This window comes from Molothrus aeneus, chromosome 6, assembly GCF_037042795.1.
Source record: "Molothrus aeneus isolate 106 chromosome 6, BPBGC_Maene_1.0, whole genome shotgun sequence".
NCBI classification, from domain to species: domain Eukaryota; kingdom Metazoa; phylum Chordata; class Aves; order Passeriformes; family Icteridae; genus Molothrus; species Molothrus aeneus.
The window spans coordinates 8,615,646-8,628,943 of record NC_089651.1 but is presented as its reverse complement, the minus strand read 5'-3'; the positions used below and the strand labels follow the sequence as shown (position 1 = coordinate 8,628,943).

Sequence of the window (13,298 nt, the reverse complement as noted above, 5' to 3'; positions counted from 1 at the left end):
TCCAAATGGGCCGGGCCCGGCCCGCTCAGGTGCGCGGGGCGGGACCGGGGGATTTAAACCCCGGGAGCCGCCCCGGCCTCCTGTGCCCGTTCAGCGCTCGGTGCGGGGGGCAGCGGCCGGACCGGGCTCCTCCGGAGGGGCCCAGGTGAGGAACGGGAGCCTGGGGGTCCCATCTTGTACCTCCCTCTACCCCTCCTGCCCTTATTCCCTTTTCCTGCCCCCCCTTCTCCCTCCCCTCCTCACTCCCCGCTATCCCCCCTCCCTCTTTCCCCCAGAGGGCCGGAGCGGCGCCCCCGCTGTCCCTGGAGCCCCCACACGGGGCCGGAGCCGCTGGGCGGGTCCCCCCATTGCAGTGCAAAGCACGGCCCGACACCGCCGGGGTTCCGGCTGTCCCTACATCACACTGGGGGTCCCCGGGGCGAGGCGGGTCGGGGCAAGTCCTGCTAGTCCGAGCTCAGAAATAAAACCCGAGGGTTTTTTTGGGACCAAACTCAGGAGCGCCGTGACGGAGCCCGGGGAGCGGCGGCGCCGGGCTCGGAGGTGAGCGGGGAACGGGGACAGCCCCGAGCGGGGAACGGGGGATCGATGTCCCGGCACAGGTATCGGTGTCCCGGTGCAGTGATGGATGTACCGGTGCAGTGATGGATGTACCGGTGCAGTGATGGGTGTCCCGGCGCAGGGATCGCTGTCCCGTCCCGGGACCCGGAGCGGGAAGGCGGCAGCAGCGGGAGCTGCGGGCAGGGGACACCGGAGCTGCCTCGGCCGAGCGGGGCCCGGGGCGTCGCTGCGGGGCGGATTCTGTAGGGGCCAAAATGAACATTTTGGGGTAGAATCTGAGTTAATGTGCAGGGGACAGAACGCACAGTTTGGGGTAAGGAAGAGGTGGTCGGTGCTCTGCTCGGGCTGGCTCTGTGCTGCTGTGAATTTGCTTTATGGAACGAGACAGCCGAGACTGCCGCGGGAATCCAGGGCTGGAGCCGGGGAGGAAACCTGGTCTGAGCGGGGGGTCAGGCGGGGCTTCCGTCGGTCACTGGAGCCGCCGCCCTGAAAGCGACGTGTAAGGATGTGTAGCGAGATACAAGGGACATAGTGATTGTAGGGTTACCGATAACGATACGTAACGGAGCTATAGAACGATTGTATAGCGAGATATAAACAAAACTCCCCCACCGTCATCCTTCTCCCAGCCCCGCTGTGTTCTCAGGATCTTGGGGGAAGAGCCGGACTCTGGACAAGGCTCCCGGGCACAGCGGGGAATTCTTGGGGTCCTGTGCGGGGCCAGGATTTGGACTCGATGCTCCCCGGGGGCCCTTTTGGCTCAGGAGATGCTGCGATCCTTGGAGGGTGGATTCAAGGGGATCGGGGGGTTTTGCCCGCGGTGTTCGCGGCCCCGCCGGGTCAGGGCGGGCCAGAGGCGCGGCCGCCCCGGGACAGCGGCACCGGCCGGGCTGGGAGCGCCCGGTGCTGCCGCCCCGTGGCGAGCGCCCGGCACTGCAGCCCGGGACGGCGCGGGAGCGGCTGGAGCGGCACCCCCGGGAATGCTGGGGCACCCCGGGAGTGCTGGGGCATCCTTGGGAATGCTGGGGCATCCTTGGGAATGCTGGGGCATCCTTGGGAATGCTGGGGCACCCCGGGAATGGTGGGGCATCCCTGGGAGTGCTGGGGCACCCCGGGAGTGCTGGGGCATCCCAGGGAAAGCTGGGGCACCCAGGGAATGCTGGGGCATCCTTGGGAATGCTGGGGCATCCTTGGGAATGCTGGGCATCCCCGGGAGTGCTGGGGCACCCCTGGGAATGCTGGGGCATCCTTGGGAATGCTGGGGCACCCCGGGAATGCTGGGGCATCCTTGGGAATACTGAGACATCCTGGGTATGCTGAAGTGTTCCAGGGAATGCTGAGGCATCCCATGCCCGGGGCACTCAGCAGCACATCCCTGATGTGGTGCAAAAAAAAGAAAGTCCTGGGTGAGTGGGAGGATGTTTCTGGAATGGAAGTGGGAGAGGTGCTGATCATGCCATGGAATCAGGGGCTGCTTTGGCTTGGAAGGGAGCGCGAGATCATTGACACTCTCTTGTCTGATTGCACAGCCAAGAACATCCCAAAGTGCCTCCTCGCCCTCATGGACAGCAGGAATGTCTTCCATGGCTCCTGTTTAGGAATGGCAGTGGCTGTTGGGAGCTCTGGCAGGAGCACCTGGAGACCAGGTAAGAGCAGCAATGGGATCATTCCAGCTGCTGCTGAGGCAGTTTTCTCTTCTCAGGTTGTTCCTCTGATTGATCATTTCACAGGAATTTTCTTGGGTGTATTTGAGAGTAATTCCAAGAATTTGGGAATAGTTGAAAAACAGAGGGGGAAAACTGAAGCTGATCCATTTCTAGTAATTCCAAACTTCTCCCACAACACCATTATAGAGACCTGGTTAGGGGATAAAGATGCAGAGGAACAAATGTTGTAAACCCCTCTGGATTTCTGACAGAGCAAATCCCCCAGTGATCCCAGCTGATGTCTCTGAGAAACTGTGGGATCCTCAGGATTTCCAGGAAAGAAGAAGAAAGACAGAGGTGAGGGAAGAGGCTTCCACTTAATAATGATTTGATGGATGAAAGAATGATTATTGTATGTTTGATGCTTCCCTTTTTATTCCTGGAATAATTTTTAAGTGATTCCTTTAATAAATCATCTAAATTTGGGAAATTAAATTTGAAAGGAAACAATATTAAATTGATGGATGGAGAAACCATGGAATCATCCTGGAGTCCCCAAATGGTTTGAGTGGGAAGGGACCTTAAGGATCACCTCATTCCATCCCCTGCTATTCCATCCACAGCCCAGGGTGCTCCAAGCCCCATCCAGCCTGGCCTTGGACACTTCCAGGGATGGAGCAGCCCCGATTTCTCTGGGTTGATGGGCACAGGAGGGAATTTCCAGCAGGAGCTGAGGCGTTTCCTTTGCTCTGGCCAGCCCCAGCAGGGCTGTGGGAGGCAGAGGATGTGGGAGCAGGAGCTTTGCCCCCTGCCCCGGGGGAGTCTCTGCTGTCCCAGCCCCAGCAGAGCAAACGTTTGTGCTTTCACATCCCGTTCCAAGGAGCTGCCCAGGCAGGAACGGGGATGGGCGCGGAGCAGGGACGGTGCCAGGCACAGGGGCACAGCCAGAGGGTGCCACCAGCCCGTCCCTGCTGCCCAGGCTGGCATGAGCAGGCTGGGCACCGGCCCTGGCTTTGCTCTGCAGGCTGAGGAAGCCAACCCTGGCGAGGAGGAAGATGAGGAGGTGTGGGAGGATGGAGACAGCGGCCCCCAAAGGCTGGGGAAGGCCCAGCTCCAGGTAGGAGATGCTGCCTTCCAAGGAGAGGGACTTGTCTGTCCCACTGGAATTTGGGCTGGGAGGCCAATGGAACAAAGGGCTTGATTCCATTTTCTTACTCAGGTTCTCATGTGCCTTAGGAGGTATTTGTGGAAAGGTCATTATCCCTGATGGAATCTCTGAAAATCAGGGATTGAAGCTTTCTGAAGTGACCCAAACCTGCCTGCATGTATCCAAATGCAGCCCCCAATCCCTGTTTTGTTGGAATGAGACCTCAGCTGCTGGTACTTGCCAGCTCACAAGTTGTGTGGCTCAGAGTCTGCAGCCCTGAGGGGCCAGGCTGTGTTTGAACAGAGAGCAGAGAGCTGGAGTCATTTCCCAGCAGGGAACTTGACTTGGAAGCTGCATTCCAAACTTTTGTCCACATTTATTTTATCTCCCACATGAAGTTGCCTAAAGAAGCAGAGGTGGGGTGTTCCTAACAAAAGGACATCCCAAATTATTGGTGGTAGAGGGCTTAAAATTAAAGTGTGAGTGGAGGTACCTTTAGGCACTTCCAATTCCTTAGTGTATGAATGGAATTTAAATGAAATATCCAAATCCTGACAAGCTTCTGTGAACTCCAAAGTCCCCCCCCAGAAGTTAAACCTCAAAAGGTTGTTCTTCTTCCTGTGTTTCCAGATTAAAAGCCAATAGAGAGGTTCAGCATCACATGGTATGATGACATCACAGTGCTCAGTCACCTTTCCCTGCAAGGTTTTCAGTTTGTAACTCCCAATCCCCCAGGAGGAGCCTGAATTAACAAAAGTGCCCCAAGCAGGGGCAACACCACCTGGAAAGGGAGCAGAACCTCAGAGCTCCTACCCCAAACACTGACACCAGCCAGAGTCACAGACACAATAAAAAGCCACAGGTTGGAGAAATTAAGGCAGGAGCAATTCTGCGCCTCCCATTCCCTGCCCAACACACCCCAATTCTACACTGCAAGTATGAGTTGAGGCTTGAACTGGAAGCTTAAAGACTTGACAAAAATCTTATTTATAAAGGAGCTTCCCAAAGCAATTACCTGACCTAGCAGAGAGCAAAACCCTCTGCACTCTTCCACAACCAGAGAAAACCCCAACCAAGGGTAGAAACGGATGTAAAATATCCAAAACCCACTATTTCAGTCCTGAAAAGGTCAGGAAAAAGCCAAATTAGAGCAACTATTGCCTCCTAACTCCTCATTGAGGAAGAGCTTGGAAGACTGAGGCACACCTGGGGAGATTCAGAGAGCAACAGCCCCTCAGCCCCACCACAGCTTCAGCTGAGGCCATCTAACACTTGCCCTCTTCCATACCATATACTGAAATATCATTTAAATTTTGACACAGTCTTAAAAGACGAAGTAAAACACACTTTTACCCCACTAAAGCAGCTCAGAAGAGCCAGACACCAACACAAAGCAAACACAAAGTCACAAATGCTAGCTCCCCTCAGGCCCCAGCCTCTGTAAACCCCTGCCCAGCTCGTCACTGGCCAATGCGCTGAGGCGCTCGCAGCGCTGATTTATTTTTCTGGGGAGCCCCGAAGGAGATGGAGGTTTTGAAGCTGGTGTCACTCAGAGACTGAAAATATCAATGTCAGGTGGAGCTGTTCCCAGTCCAGTGGCTGTTCCCATCCCAGGCACAGGAAAGCTGAAATCCAGAGACATCTTTCAGCTTGGACCTTTGCTTCTGTTGGGAACCAGGCTTGGAGCCTGGGGCATTGCAACACCTGTTCCTGCTCGGGGGAATGCCACTTCCCAATGCCGAAGGTATGGTCTTTGTGGATTTTTCTGCACTGTCTGTTCCTATGAACTGGGCATTTTCTTTCCCCCCATCAGTAAAAGGCAGCTGGTCCTGTTCTGTGTTTGGATCCAGCACAGAAGTGGGATCTTTGTCTTGTGCTGAAGAGGCAGTGGGTAGAACCTCTAGTAACAGACAGGACTGAAGTTCTGTGGGAACTGCTGCTCCAGCTGGACCCCTACAAATCCATGGGGCCCGATGGGATTCATCCAAGAATCCTCAAAGAGCTGCTGATGTCAAAAACCTCTCTCAATTTTTTGAGCAGTCTTGGGAATCTGGAGAGGTTCTAGCTGACTGGAAGTTTGTCTGGGTTTGAAAAGAGAGGTGTCTGTTAAGGAAGGCAGGAGCTTCTTGTGAAATGGAAAATGCAAACTTCTTCTCTCTGAATTACTATGATTTTGAAACTAAGAGGTTCTCAGGCAAAGCTATGGGAATAGGGATAACAGTTCTTTACTAAGAAAATTAAAATTCAAATGCAATAGTACAAATAAACAAAAAAAAGTGCTGACAGAGAATACAACTTGACACTCAGTTGGCCAGGGTGTTGATAGCAGTGTGAGTAGATGGTATTTGCAGTCTTCTTGGAGTGACAGATGTGGTTTTGTTGAAGCAGTGATCTTGTGGAAAGGTGTAGTTTACTTCTGAAGGCCCAGTGGTAGTGTAGATGGGCTTGGTTTTCTTCTGGGAATTTAGTGGAGAAGAAAGCTGTTTTACTGGGAATCTAGTAGGAAAAGGTTTTCTCTGTTCTAAATCTTAAATTATATCCAGGTAGGAATGTTTGGTTCCTCCCTCTGGGTGGAGCACCTCACAATGGGATGATGTAATTTTTATTAGTTATGTAGTGACACTCAATGGCCCATTAACAGAAGATATCTTTTGGAGGGAGGATTGGTTGTGGAAGAGATAAAGGTTTAAGCTGGGTATTAGAAAAATGATCCTCACCCAGAGGGTGATTGGACTGACTCCCCAGACCAGTGGTCACAGCACCAAGTCTGACAGAGCTCAACAAACATTTGAACAATGCTCTTGGGTACATGGTGTGACTTTTGGGGATGGGTTTGTGCAGGGCTGAGAGCTGGACTTGGTGATCCTTGTGGATCCCTTCTAACTCAGCATATTCTGTGGTTCTCCTGGGTTCTTGCAGCCAAACTTCATAGAATACTGGAATGGTTTGGGTTGGAAAGGACCTTAAAGCTCATCTTGTTCCACCCTACTGCCATGGGAAGGGGCACCTTCCGCTAGACCAGATCACTCCAACCTGACCTTGAACACTTCCAGGGATGGGACAGGTGAGCTGTGGTTTGGGTCTAAGGAATTTGGAATGGGTAGAAAGGTGGTTCATCATCTCTGGTGACTGGAACTGCTGATGGAGACCAGCTCCCATGGGACTGTGCCCCACCAGTGAGATTCCCCTCAGCTCACTGGTGTGATAAGGCCAAACACGGCATTTGTAGAGCTGAACATCTCTGGAATGCCCAAAAATTTGTCACAACAGGTGGGGTTTTGCACTGTGGTTGCTCTGGGGAGTCCCCAAAGCCCTGGGGCTTATTAAGATGAAATAATCTTCTCTGTGTAATCACCTCCAAACTCAGAAGCTCAGAGAAGCAATAACAACGTGCTTTGGGCTTTGTCACTCTCCTGGGGCTCCAAGAGCCTCTAAATCCCCAAATTACATGGAAAAAGGTCTCTGCTGACAGTGGTATATTTTTAAATTCACCTGCAGAGCACCTTGACATCCACCTTGAAAAGCATCAGGAGGGAAGCAGGGAGACTGCAGAGATGTAGGGGAGGATCATCCTGGAGAACCACGACTAAGGACAGCACATGCCAAGCCACCCATCTCCTGTTGTTTTTTCTTGCAAAGAAGAAACAGCTTCAGCCTTCACCTCAGCTCCTGCCCAGAGGCTCCTGGGCTCCAGTTCCTTATTGTACTCTGGGCTCAGCACCAAATCCAGGTGATCTGCTGCAGGTGTGTGGTGGGGACACCCTGTTGGAGCACTCGCTCTGGGTACCTCTCACTGACCACAAAGGGCTCCTGGATGAGGACTGGCAGCTTTCCTGCAAAGAACACTTATGGATCTTACTATTGCTGATATAAGGCACGTCCAAAAGGTGACTTTTCATTTTTTTTTCCCCAAAAAAGAAATATTTTCAGGAGGAGATTGCTGAGCTTTCGGTGTTGCATGTTTTTGTTTGAAGACTGCAGGAACAGAATAAAGAGCTGGGAAAATCTTTTAGGAAAATCATCAGGAGGGAGGGGAGACTTCATAGTCAGGAAGTTTTGGGTGCCCCTTATCTGGAAAATGTTCAAAGCCACACTGGATGGGGCTTGGAACAATCTGGTCTAGTGGAAGGTGTCCCTGCCCATGGCAGGGGGTGCAATGAGATGGTCTTCAAGATCCCATCCAACCCAAACCCTTACAGGAGTCTGTGGAGAAGACAGACAAGGCAGGTGGTTGGCAGATACCAACACAACGAAGAATAGTCAATTCTGTGCTGTCTTTTATAGCTTTTGTTGGGTTTCTCCATGTTTCAGGTTGTGCTGGATGATTTCAAAGTCCCAGACTGAAGACACACAGGGGATTGAAGGCAGCACCAAGGTAAAGCTCCTCAGGGTTGTGTAACCTACAGCTTCTCCCTACCCATGCCATGACTTCCACCCACCACTGTTTATCAATCTGTGCCTAAACTCTTGTTTTAGATCTTGTAGGATTGTCTTCAAACAGATCCCACTGCAAAGAGGGTCTTCCAGCTGGAGGAAACCTCCAACAGGGAGTTCACACAGCCAACACACTTAGAAGCAATGCCAGGAATCAATTGCACCCAAGCAACTGAGTTCAGCTTGGCAGGATTCACCGAGGACCCGGCAACTCAGGTCACCCTCTTCCTGCTCTTCCTGCTCACCTACCTTGTCACCATCCTGGGGAACTTGGGCATGATCACCTTGATCAGAGCCAGTGCCCTGCTCCATTCCCCCATGTATTATTTCCTGGGCAACCTGGCTTTTGTGAACCTCTGCACTTCCACCACCATCACCCCCAGGATGTTGGCTGGGGTTTTGTTGGGGAAGAAGGGAATCACCTATGCTGGGTGCATGGCTCAGATATTCACGTTTGGCCTGTTTGTGGTCACTGAGTGTTTCCTACTGGCTGCAATGGCCTATGACCGATATGTGGCCATTTGCCACCCCCTGCTCTACCTCCTTGTCATGTCCCCAGAGCGCTGCTCCTGGCTGGTGACCAGCTCCTACCTCCTGGGGCTGTCCAATGGTGTGGGACAAGCCATTGGCATGTCCAGCTTGTTCTTCTGCAGCTCCAGCGCCATCGATCTGTTCTTCTGTGACATTTCCATGCTGATCTCCCTCTCCTCCTCTGACACCACCCTCAGCCTCATCATCCTGAGGACTTCTTCATCTTTGCTCGGTGTTCCCAGCCTGCTGGTGGTCCTGGTGTCCTATGTGGCCATCATCTCCACCATCCTGAGCATCAGCTCAGCTGAGGGCACGCGCAAAGCCCTCTCCACCTGTGCCTCCCACCTTGCTGCCCTCAGCACCTTCTATGGGCCATTGATTTTCATGTACTTAATCCCCAGGTCAGACACCTCCAGGGGAGGGGATAAATGGGCTGCTGTGCTCTACTCTGTGGTGACCCCCATGCTGAACCCCTGGATCTACAGCCTGAGGAACCGGGAGGTGAAGGAGGCTTGGAGGAGACTCAGGAAAATAAAATGAGCTTGGATGTTTTAATGTTGTGGCCAGATACAATGGAGATGTGAGTGATATGCTGGGATTTTTGTAAAATATGTAGAGAGATATTTTTGGGGCCTTCTGCACTTTATTCAGATGATGTGCTGGCTGATTTAGATGATTTAGATGATGTGCTGGCTGACTCAATATCAGCTGAAAATAACAATTTCACTCCAGTTTTGGTGTTTGGATGAGGCTTGGAGCAGCCTGGTCTAGTGGAAGGTGTCCCTGCCCACAGCAGGAGGTTGGAACTGAATGAGCTTTGAGGTCTCTTCCAACCCAAACCATTGCAGAATTCTGTGACACATTTGGTGTTAAAGCACTGCATATATGAAAAAACCCAAACCCTCCAATCAGTGCATTATCTCACCCTGTGCCAGGTCCATGGTGAAATCCAGAGTGATGAGACTCTCCTAGAGACTCAGAACAACTTGGGATGGAGGAGAAGCTGCTCAGTTGGATTAAATCAAGCCAGAATCAAGGTAGTTTGCTGACTTATTGATGACACAAAACTCACAGGCACTCAGAGTCACTCAGCTGAATCCTTTGTTCCCAAGTCTTGCCAACAATTCCCTGGTTATTATTTAGTCAGGCTGCCTGGCTAAATCCCCCTGAGCTGTTTATGCTCCTGTTCCTCTTTCCTCAGCTGTGCTGAGCCCCCATGGCAGGCCCCAAAGCGCCTCAACTCACACGTCCACAGATGTGGAGACAACATCCTCAAGAGGCACCAGGGGAGGTTTAGGTTGGAAAGGGAAAATTCCTTCACGGGAAGGGCTGTCCAGCCCTGGAACAGGTTGCCCGGGCAGTGGTGGAATCCCCATCCCTGGAGGGGTTTAAAAGGTGTGTGGATGTGGCACCTGGGGACATGGATTAGTGGTGACCTTGGCACTGATGTGGGAATGGTGGACTTGATGATCCCAGAGGATATTTCCAGCCTAATCAATTCTATGACTCTGTGATCAGAACCATGAGCTGGGACCTCTTTGTGTATTTCCTGCTGTTCTCCCACACTTCTGCTCCTCCATGCCACCCTCAAGACATTGTTTAATTTAGATGCAGACAAGATTGTACATTTTTTCTTTAAATAAGACCAAAGATTATTTTAAATGTTTTATTTAAAACATAACCCCCCCAGAATTTTTAATTGATTAAAACATTAAGGCATTTAAAACATAACCCCAGAGCAACTCTCTTTGCTCTGGGACCTTACCATTGTTTGGCAATACAAAAAATATTTGAAAAATATTCAATATTTTAATAATAGTTTGAGAAAGCATTTCATGGCTTTAATTTCTTTGTCAAGCTGGTCTTGCCTTGGCCATCTGCTGACCTTTAAACAGGATCATGAGCCCTTAGTGAATTAAACCCTGAGTTTGTGGCTGTGGCACTGTCACTGTGCATGTTGTAGCTTTGTGCTGGAGCTGCTGCTCTCAAAACCAAAAGGTTTTGGGTTGTGGTGCAAGTGGGGACTGGGGAAATGAGGGTGAACTGTGTCCAACTTCTGTGGGAACAGCACCTGACCATGCACGAGTGGAGCTGGAGCCACCATGAGGGAAGGAGATGGAACGTCCAGCACTGATGTTTGCTCCTGGTGGAGCAAACACGCTCCTCACACATTCCTCAGGGGTCATCCTGTGTCCCTGCCCATGGCAGGGCACGGGAATGAGATGAGCTTTAAGGTCCCTTCCAACCCCAGCCATCCCAGGATTCTCTGGCTGGTAGAGTTTACTCCCCATAAGTCTCCTCAACTCATTTTGAAGCACACATTGCAAAACGGTTTTTGAAAATGAGGCTTCCTGGTCAAAAATGGGCAGATAGGAACCAGGTAAGCTTGGAAAAGGGAAAATGCTGAGCGTTGCCCATGGGGAATAATTGTCCCAGACACTGGGACAGGAGAGCAGGTGTGGAGGTTGTGGTGGCCACTAGGATGGAGATGAGCCATCAGTGAGTGTTCTGAATGCAAGGACATCCACCAGCAGCTGGAGAAAAGCACTGACAGCCACTCAAGGGACTTCCTGCAATGAACCTCTGACTGACAGCTGGAGGAACAGGGAAGGAAAAGCTTCTTTGGGAGGGTGAGAAGAGAAATATGGAATTAGGGAAGAATTTAAAAAATTTTCAAATTCAAGCCTCTCGCAAAAATCCTTCTTTTGATGTTTCCTCTTGGCAGTGTTGTGTTCACAAATGGCATTGCCCAGGCTCTGCAGGCATCAATTCTGATATGCTGCAGGCATCCCATCCCTAAAACTCCAGGGAGAAACCTTGGGATGGATCCCAGGGCCTCTGGAGAAGGTTCATGGTGTGTTCAGGTGCCTCAGAGACCCTGTGGTTATTGGTCGCGTGGGGATGGGGTAAAACTTAAATATTCCAGCCACGTTAGGGGGTGGGAACAGAAAACTTCCTGGTTTTGGCCAGACCGATGGAGCTCGTGGACTTCAGCTGCAGGACCTGTGAGTCTCTTAACAATCAGAAAGGGTGAAATGTTAAGTGGTTTTGAGACAATTTTTTGCTGGTTGGGGAAAATTGTGCTTCCCAAGTGTTTGCAGAAGGATATAATAACAACTCCAGGAAATTGATGAAGGTTCTTCCTGGTTGCAAAACATGTATTCCAGTACATCTGAACCTTCATTCCTAACTCACATTTTGGATGAATATTCCTCACACTCTGGGCAAATTGACTGAAGGGTCAATCTGAACCCAAAAGTCTTAAATTCAGCTCATTATTATCACCAGAAAATGTAAAAATAAATTGCAGCAGTAAAGTTCCTGCAGAGTTTTCCTTTCATCCTGATTGGCAATTGCAACACTTTTCCAAACCCTGGGCTGTCTCTCAATCCCTGAAGCTCCATTTCTTACACCAGTTCTTTTTAATTCCCTGTGATCCCAGGAAATTATTTATATATTCTAAGAGATACATTTAAATGTATGCAATTACATATAATATATAAAATAAAATTATATCTATTAGGAAAATATTTATATTTATTAAGTAATTACATCTCTAACTGCATATATAAATTAAACCTCTATATTAACTTTATTTATATAGTAAAATATTCATATATTTAATTGTATATATATAGTGGTAAATAAATCCTCAAGCTGCCATTTAACTTCCTGAAACTAATTGAGTTGTTTTAACTAATGGTCTTTATTTACCAGCACAGGTCTCCTCTTTAAGGAGCTGCTTCCAAAGTCATCCATTCCTAAGGGAAATTTCCTGCTCCAGGGCTGGGCAGTGACAAACCCCTTGGTGTTCCTGTGAATGAGGACTGCAAACAGCAGATTTTTTGGTCAAGTTTTAATGCTTTTTGTGAAGGTAAATTTGTGAAGGTAAATTATTCCCACACTAACACTGGGTTTATTTCTCCCTGGAAATTTTGGTCTGGGAGATAAAATCTGATCAAGCAAAAAGGGCCCTGAGAGGTGAGGAAACAGGTGAATTTTAGCCAAAATAGGGCTGCAGGGAGTTGATCTGTTGCAAGGAGAGGGCTTGAAGTGAGAGCCTGTTCTCACAACAAATAATCATCCAGGCTCAGGGTCTCTGAGGTGAAACCCAGGAATTTATCATGACATCCACAGCTTGGGTTGGAAGGGACCTTATGGATCCTCCAGTGATGATCCATGGGCAGGAACACCTTGCACTAGCCCAGGTTGTTCCAAGTCCTGTCCAACCTGGCCTTGAAGATCAATTATTGCATAGCAGCACTACCTGGATTATTTCTCAAATTATAAATATTCTATTTATTTGAAATGTATTATCAGCATCTTACTCCTCCCAGTTAATCATGGCACCACAATGTTTTTGGGGCCTCCAGACTTTTAAAACCCTTTTCTTTCTCCACTTCACACTTCTCACAGGAATGACACAAGTATCACCATATTTAAAGGGTTTTTTAATACACTAAATCTCCTGTTTGAACCTGAATTTCAGTTTCATGGGAAGGAAGAGAATAAATTTGGTTTATTTTAATTTGTTCTAACTCTCCTAAAGAAAATTTTAAAGATGTCCTGATCTCTCACCAGTGCTTTGTCTCTTTTGGATCATCTAAACCAATGATGTTTGGGGTTGTTTTTTGGGTGGTTTTTGTTGTTTTCAGTTTTTTTTCAAATTCATAATGATTTCTAAATTCAGGATAAATTGCTGGGGTTAATGCTTTGAATCTGATGAGTAATTGTTCCCTTAACTTCTTCAGGAGGTGTTCTAAACCTTCCACTGTGCAAAGTAATTTATCAAACCCAATCAGTGGCTAAACCAGACTAAAACCATTAGAAACAAACTCAGTAGTGAACTTTGACTACTTTAAAATGTATTTTGAACCCAACAGTAAATTCTGCAGTTCCTGCATCTCCAGGCTGTGTTTGCTGATAAAAACACAGCCATTTTTAACCTGTTTGTGCAGAAAACAGGAATATCCTGACTCTCC

The 13,298-nt window shown here is 49.4% G+C and overlaps 1 protein-coding gene across 1 annotated transcript; it reads left to right on the top strand.

The window, feature by feature from the left end:
* Positions 1-7,929: 7,929 nt before the first annotated feature.
* LOC136557912 (olfactory receptor 5G3-like) lies at positions 7,930-8,856 on the top strand. The gene has a single exon (XM_066552124.1). It carries the CDS (start codon positions 7,930-7,932, stop codon positions 8,854-8,856), a length of 927 nt encoding a protein of 308 aa, XP_066408221.1.
* The last annotated feature ends 4,442 nt before the right edge of the window (positions 8,857-13,298 follow it).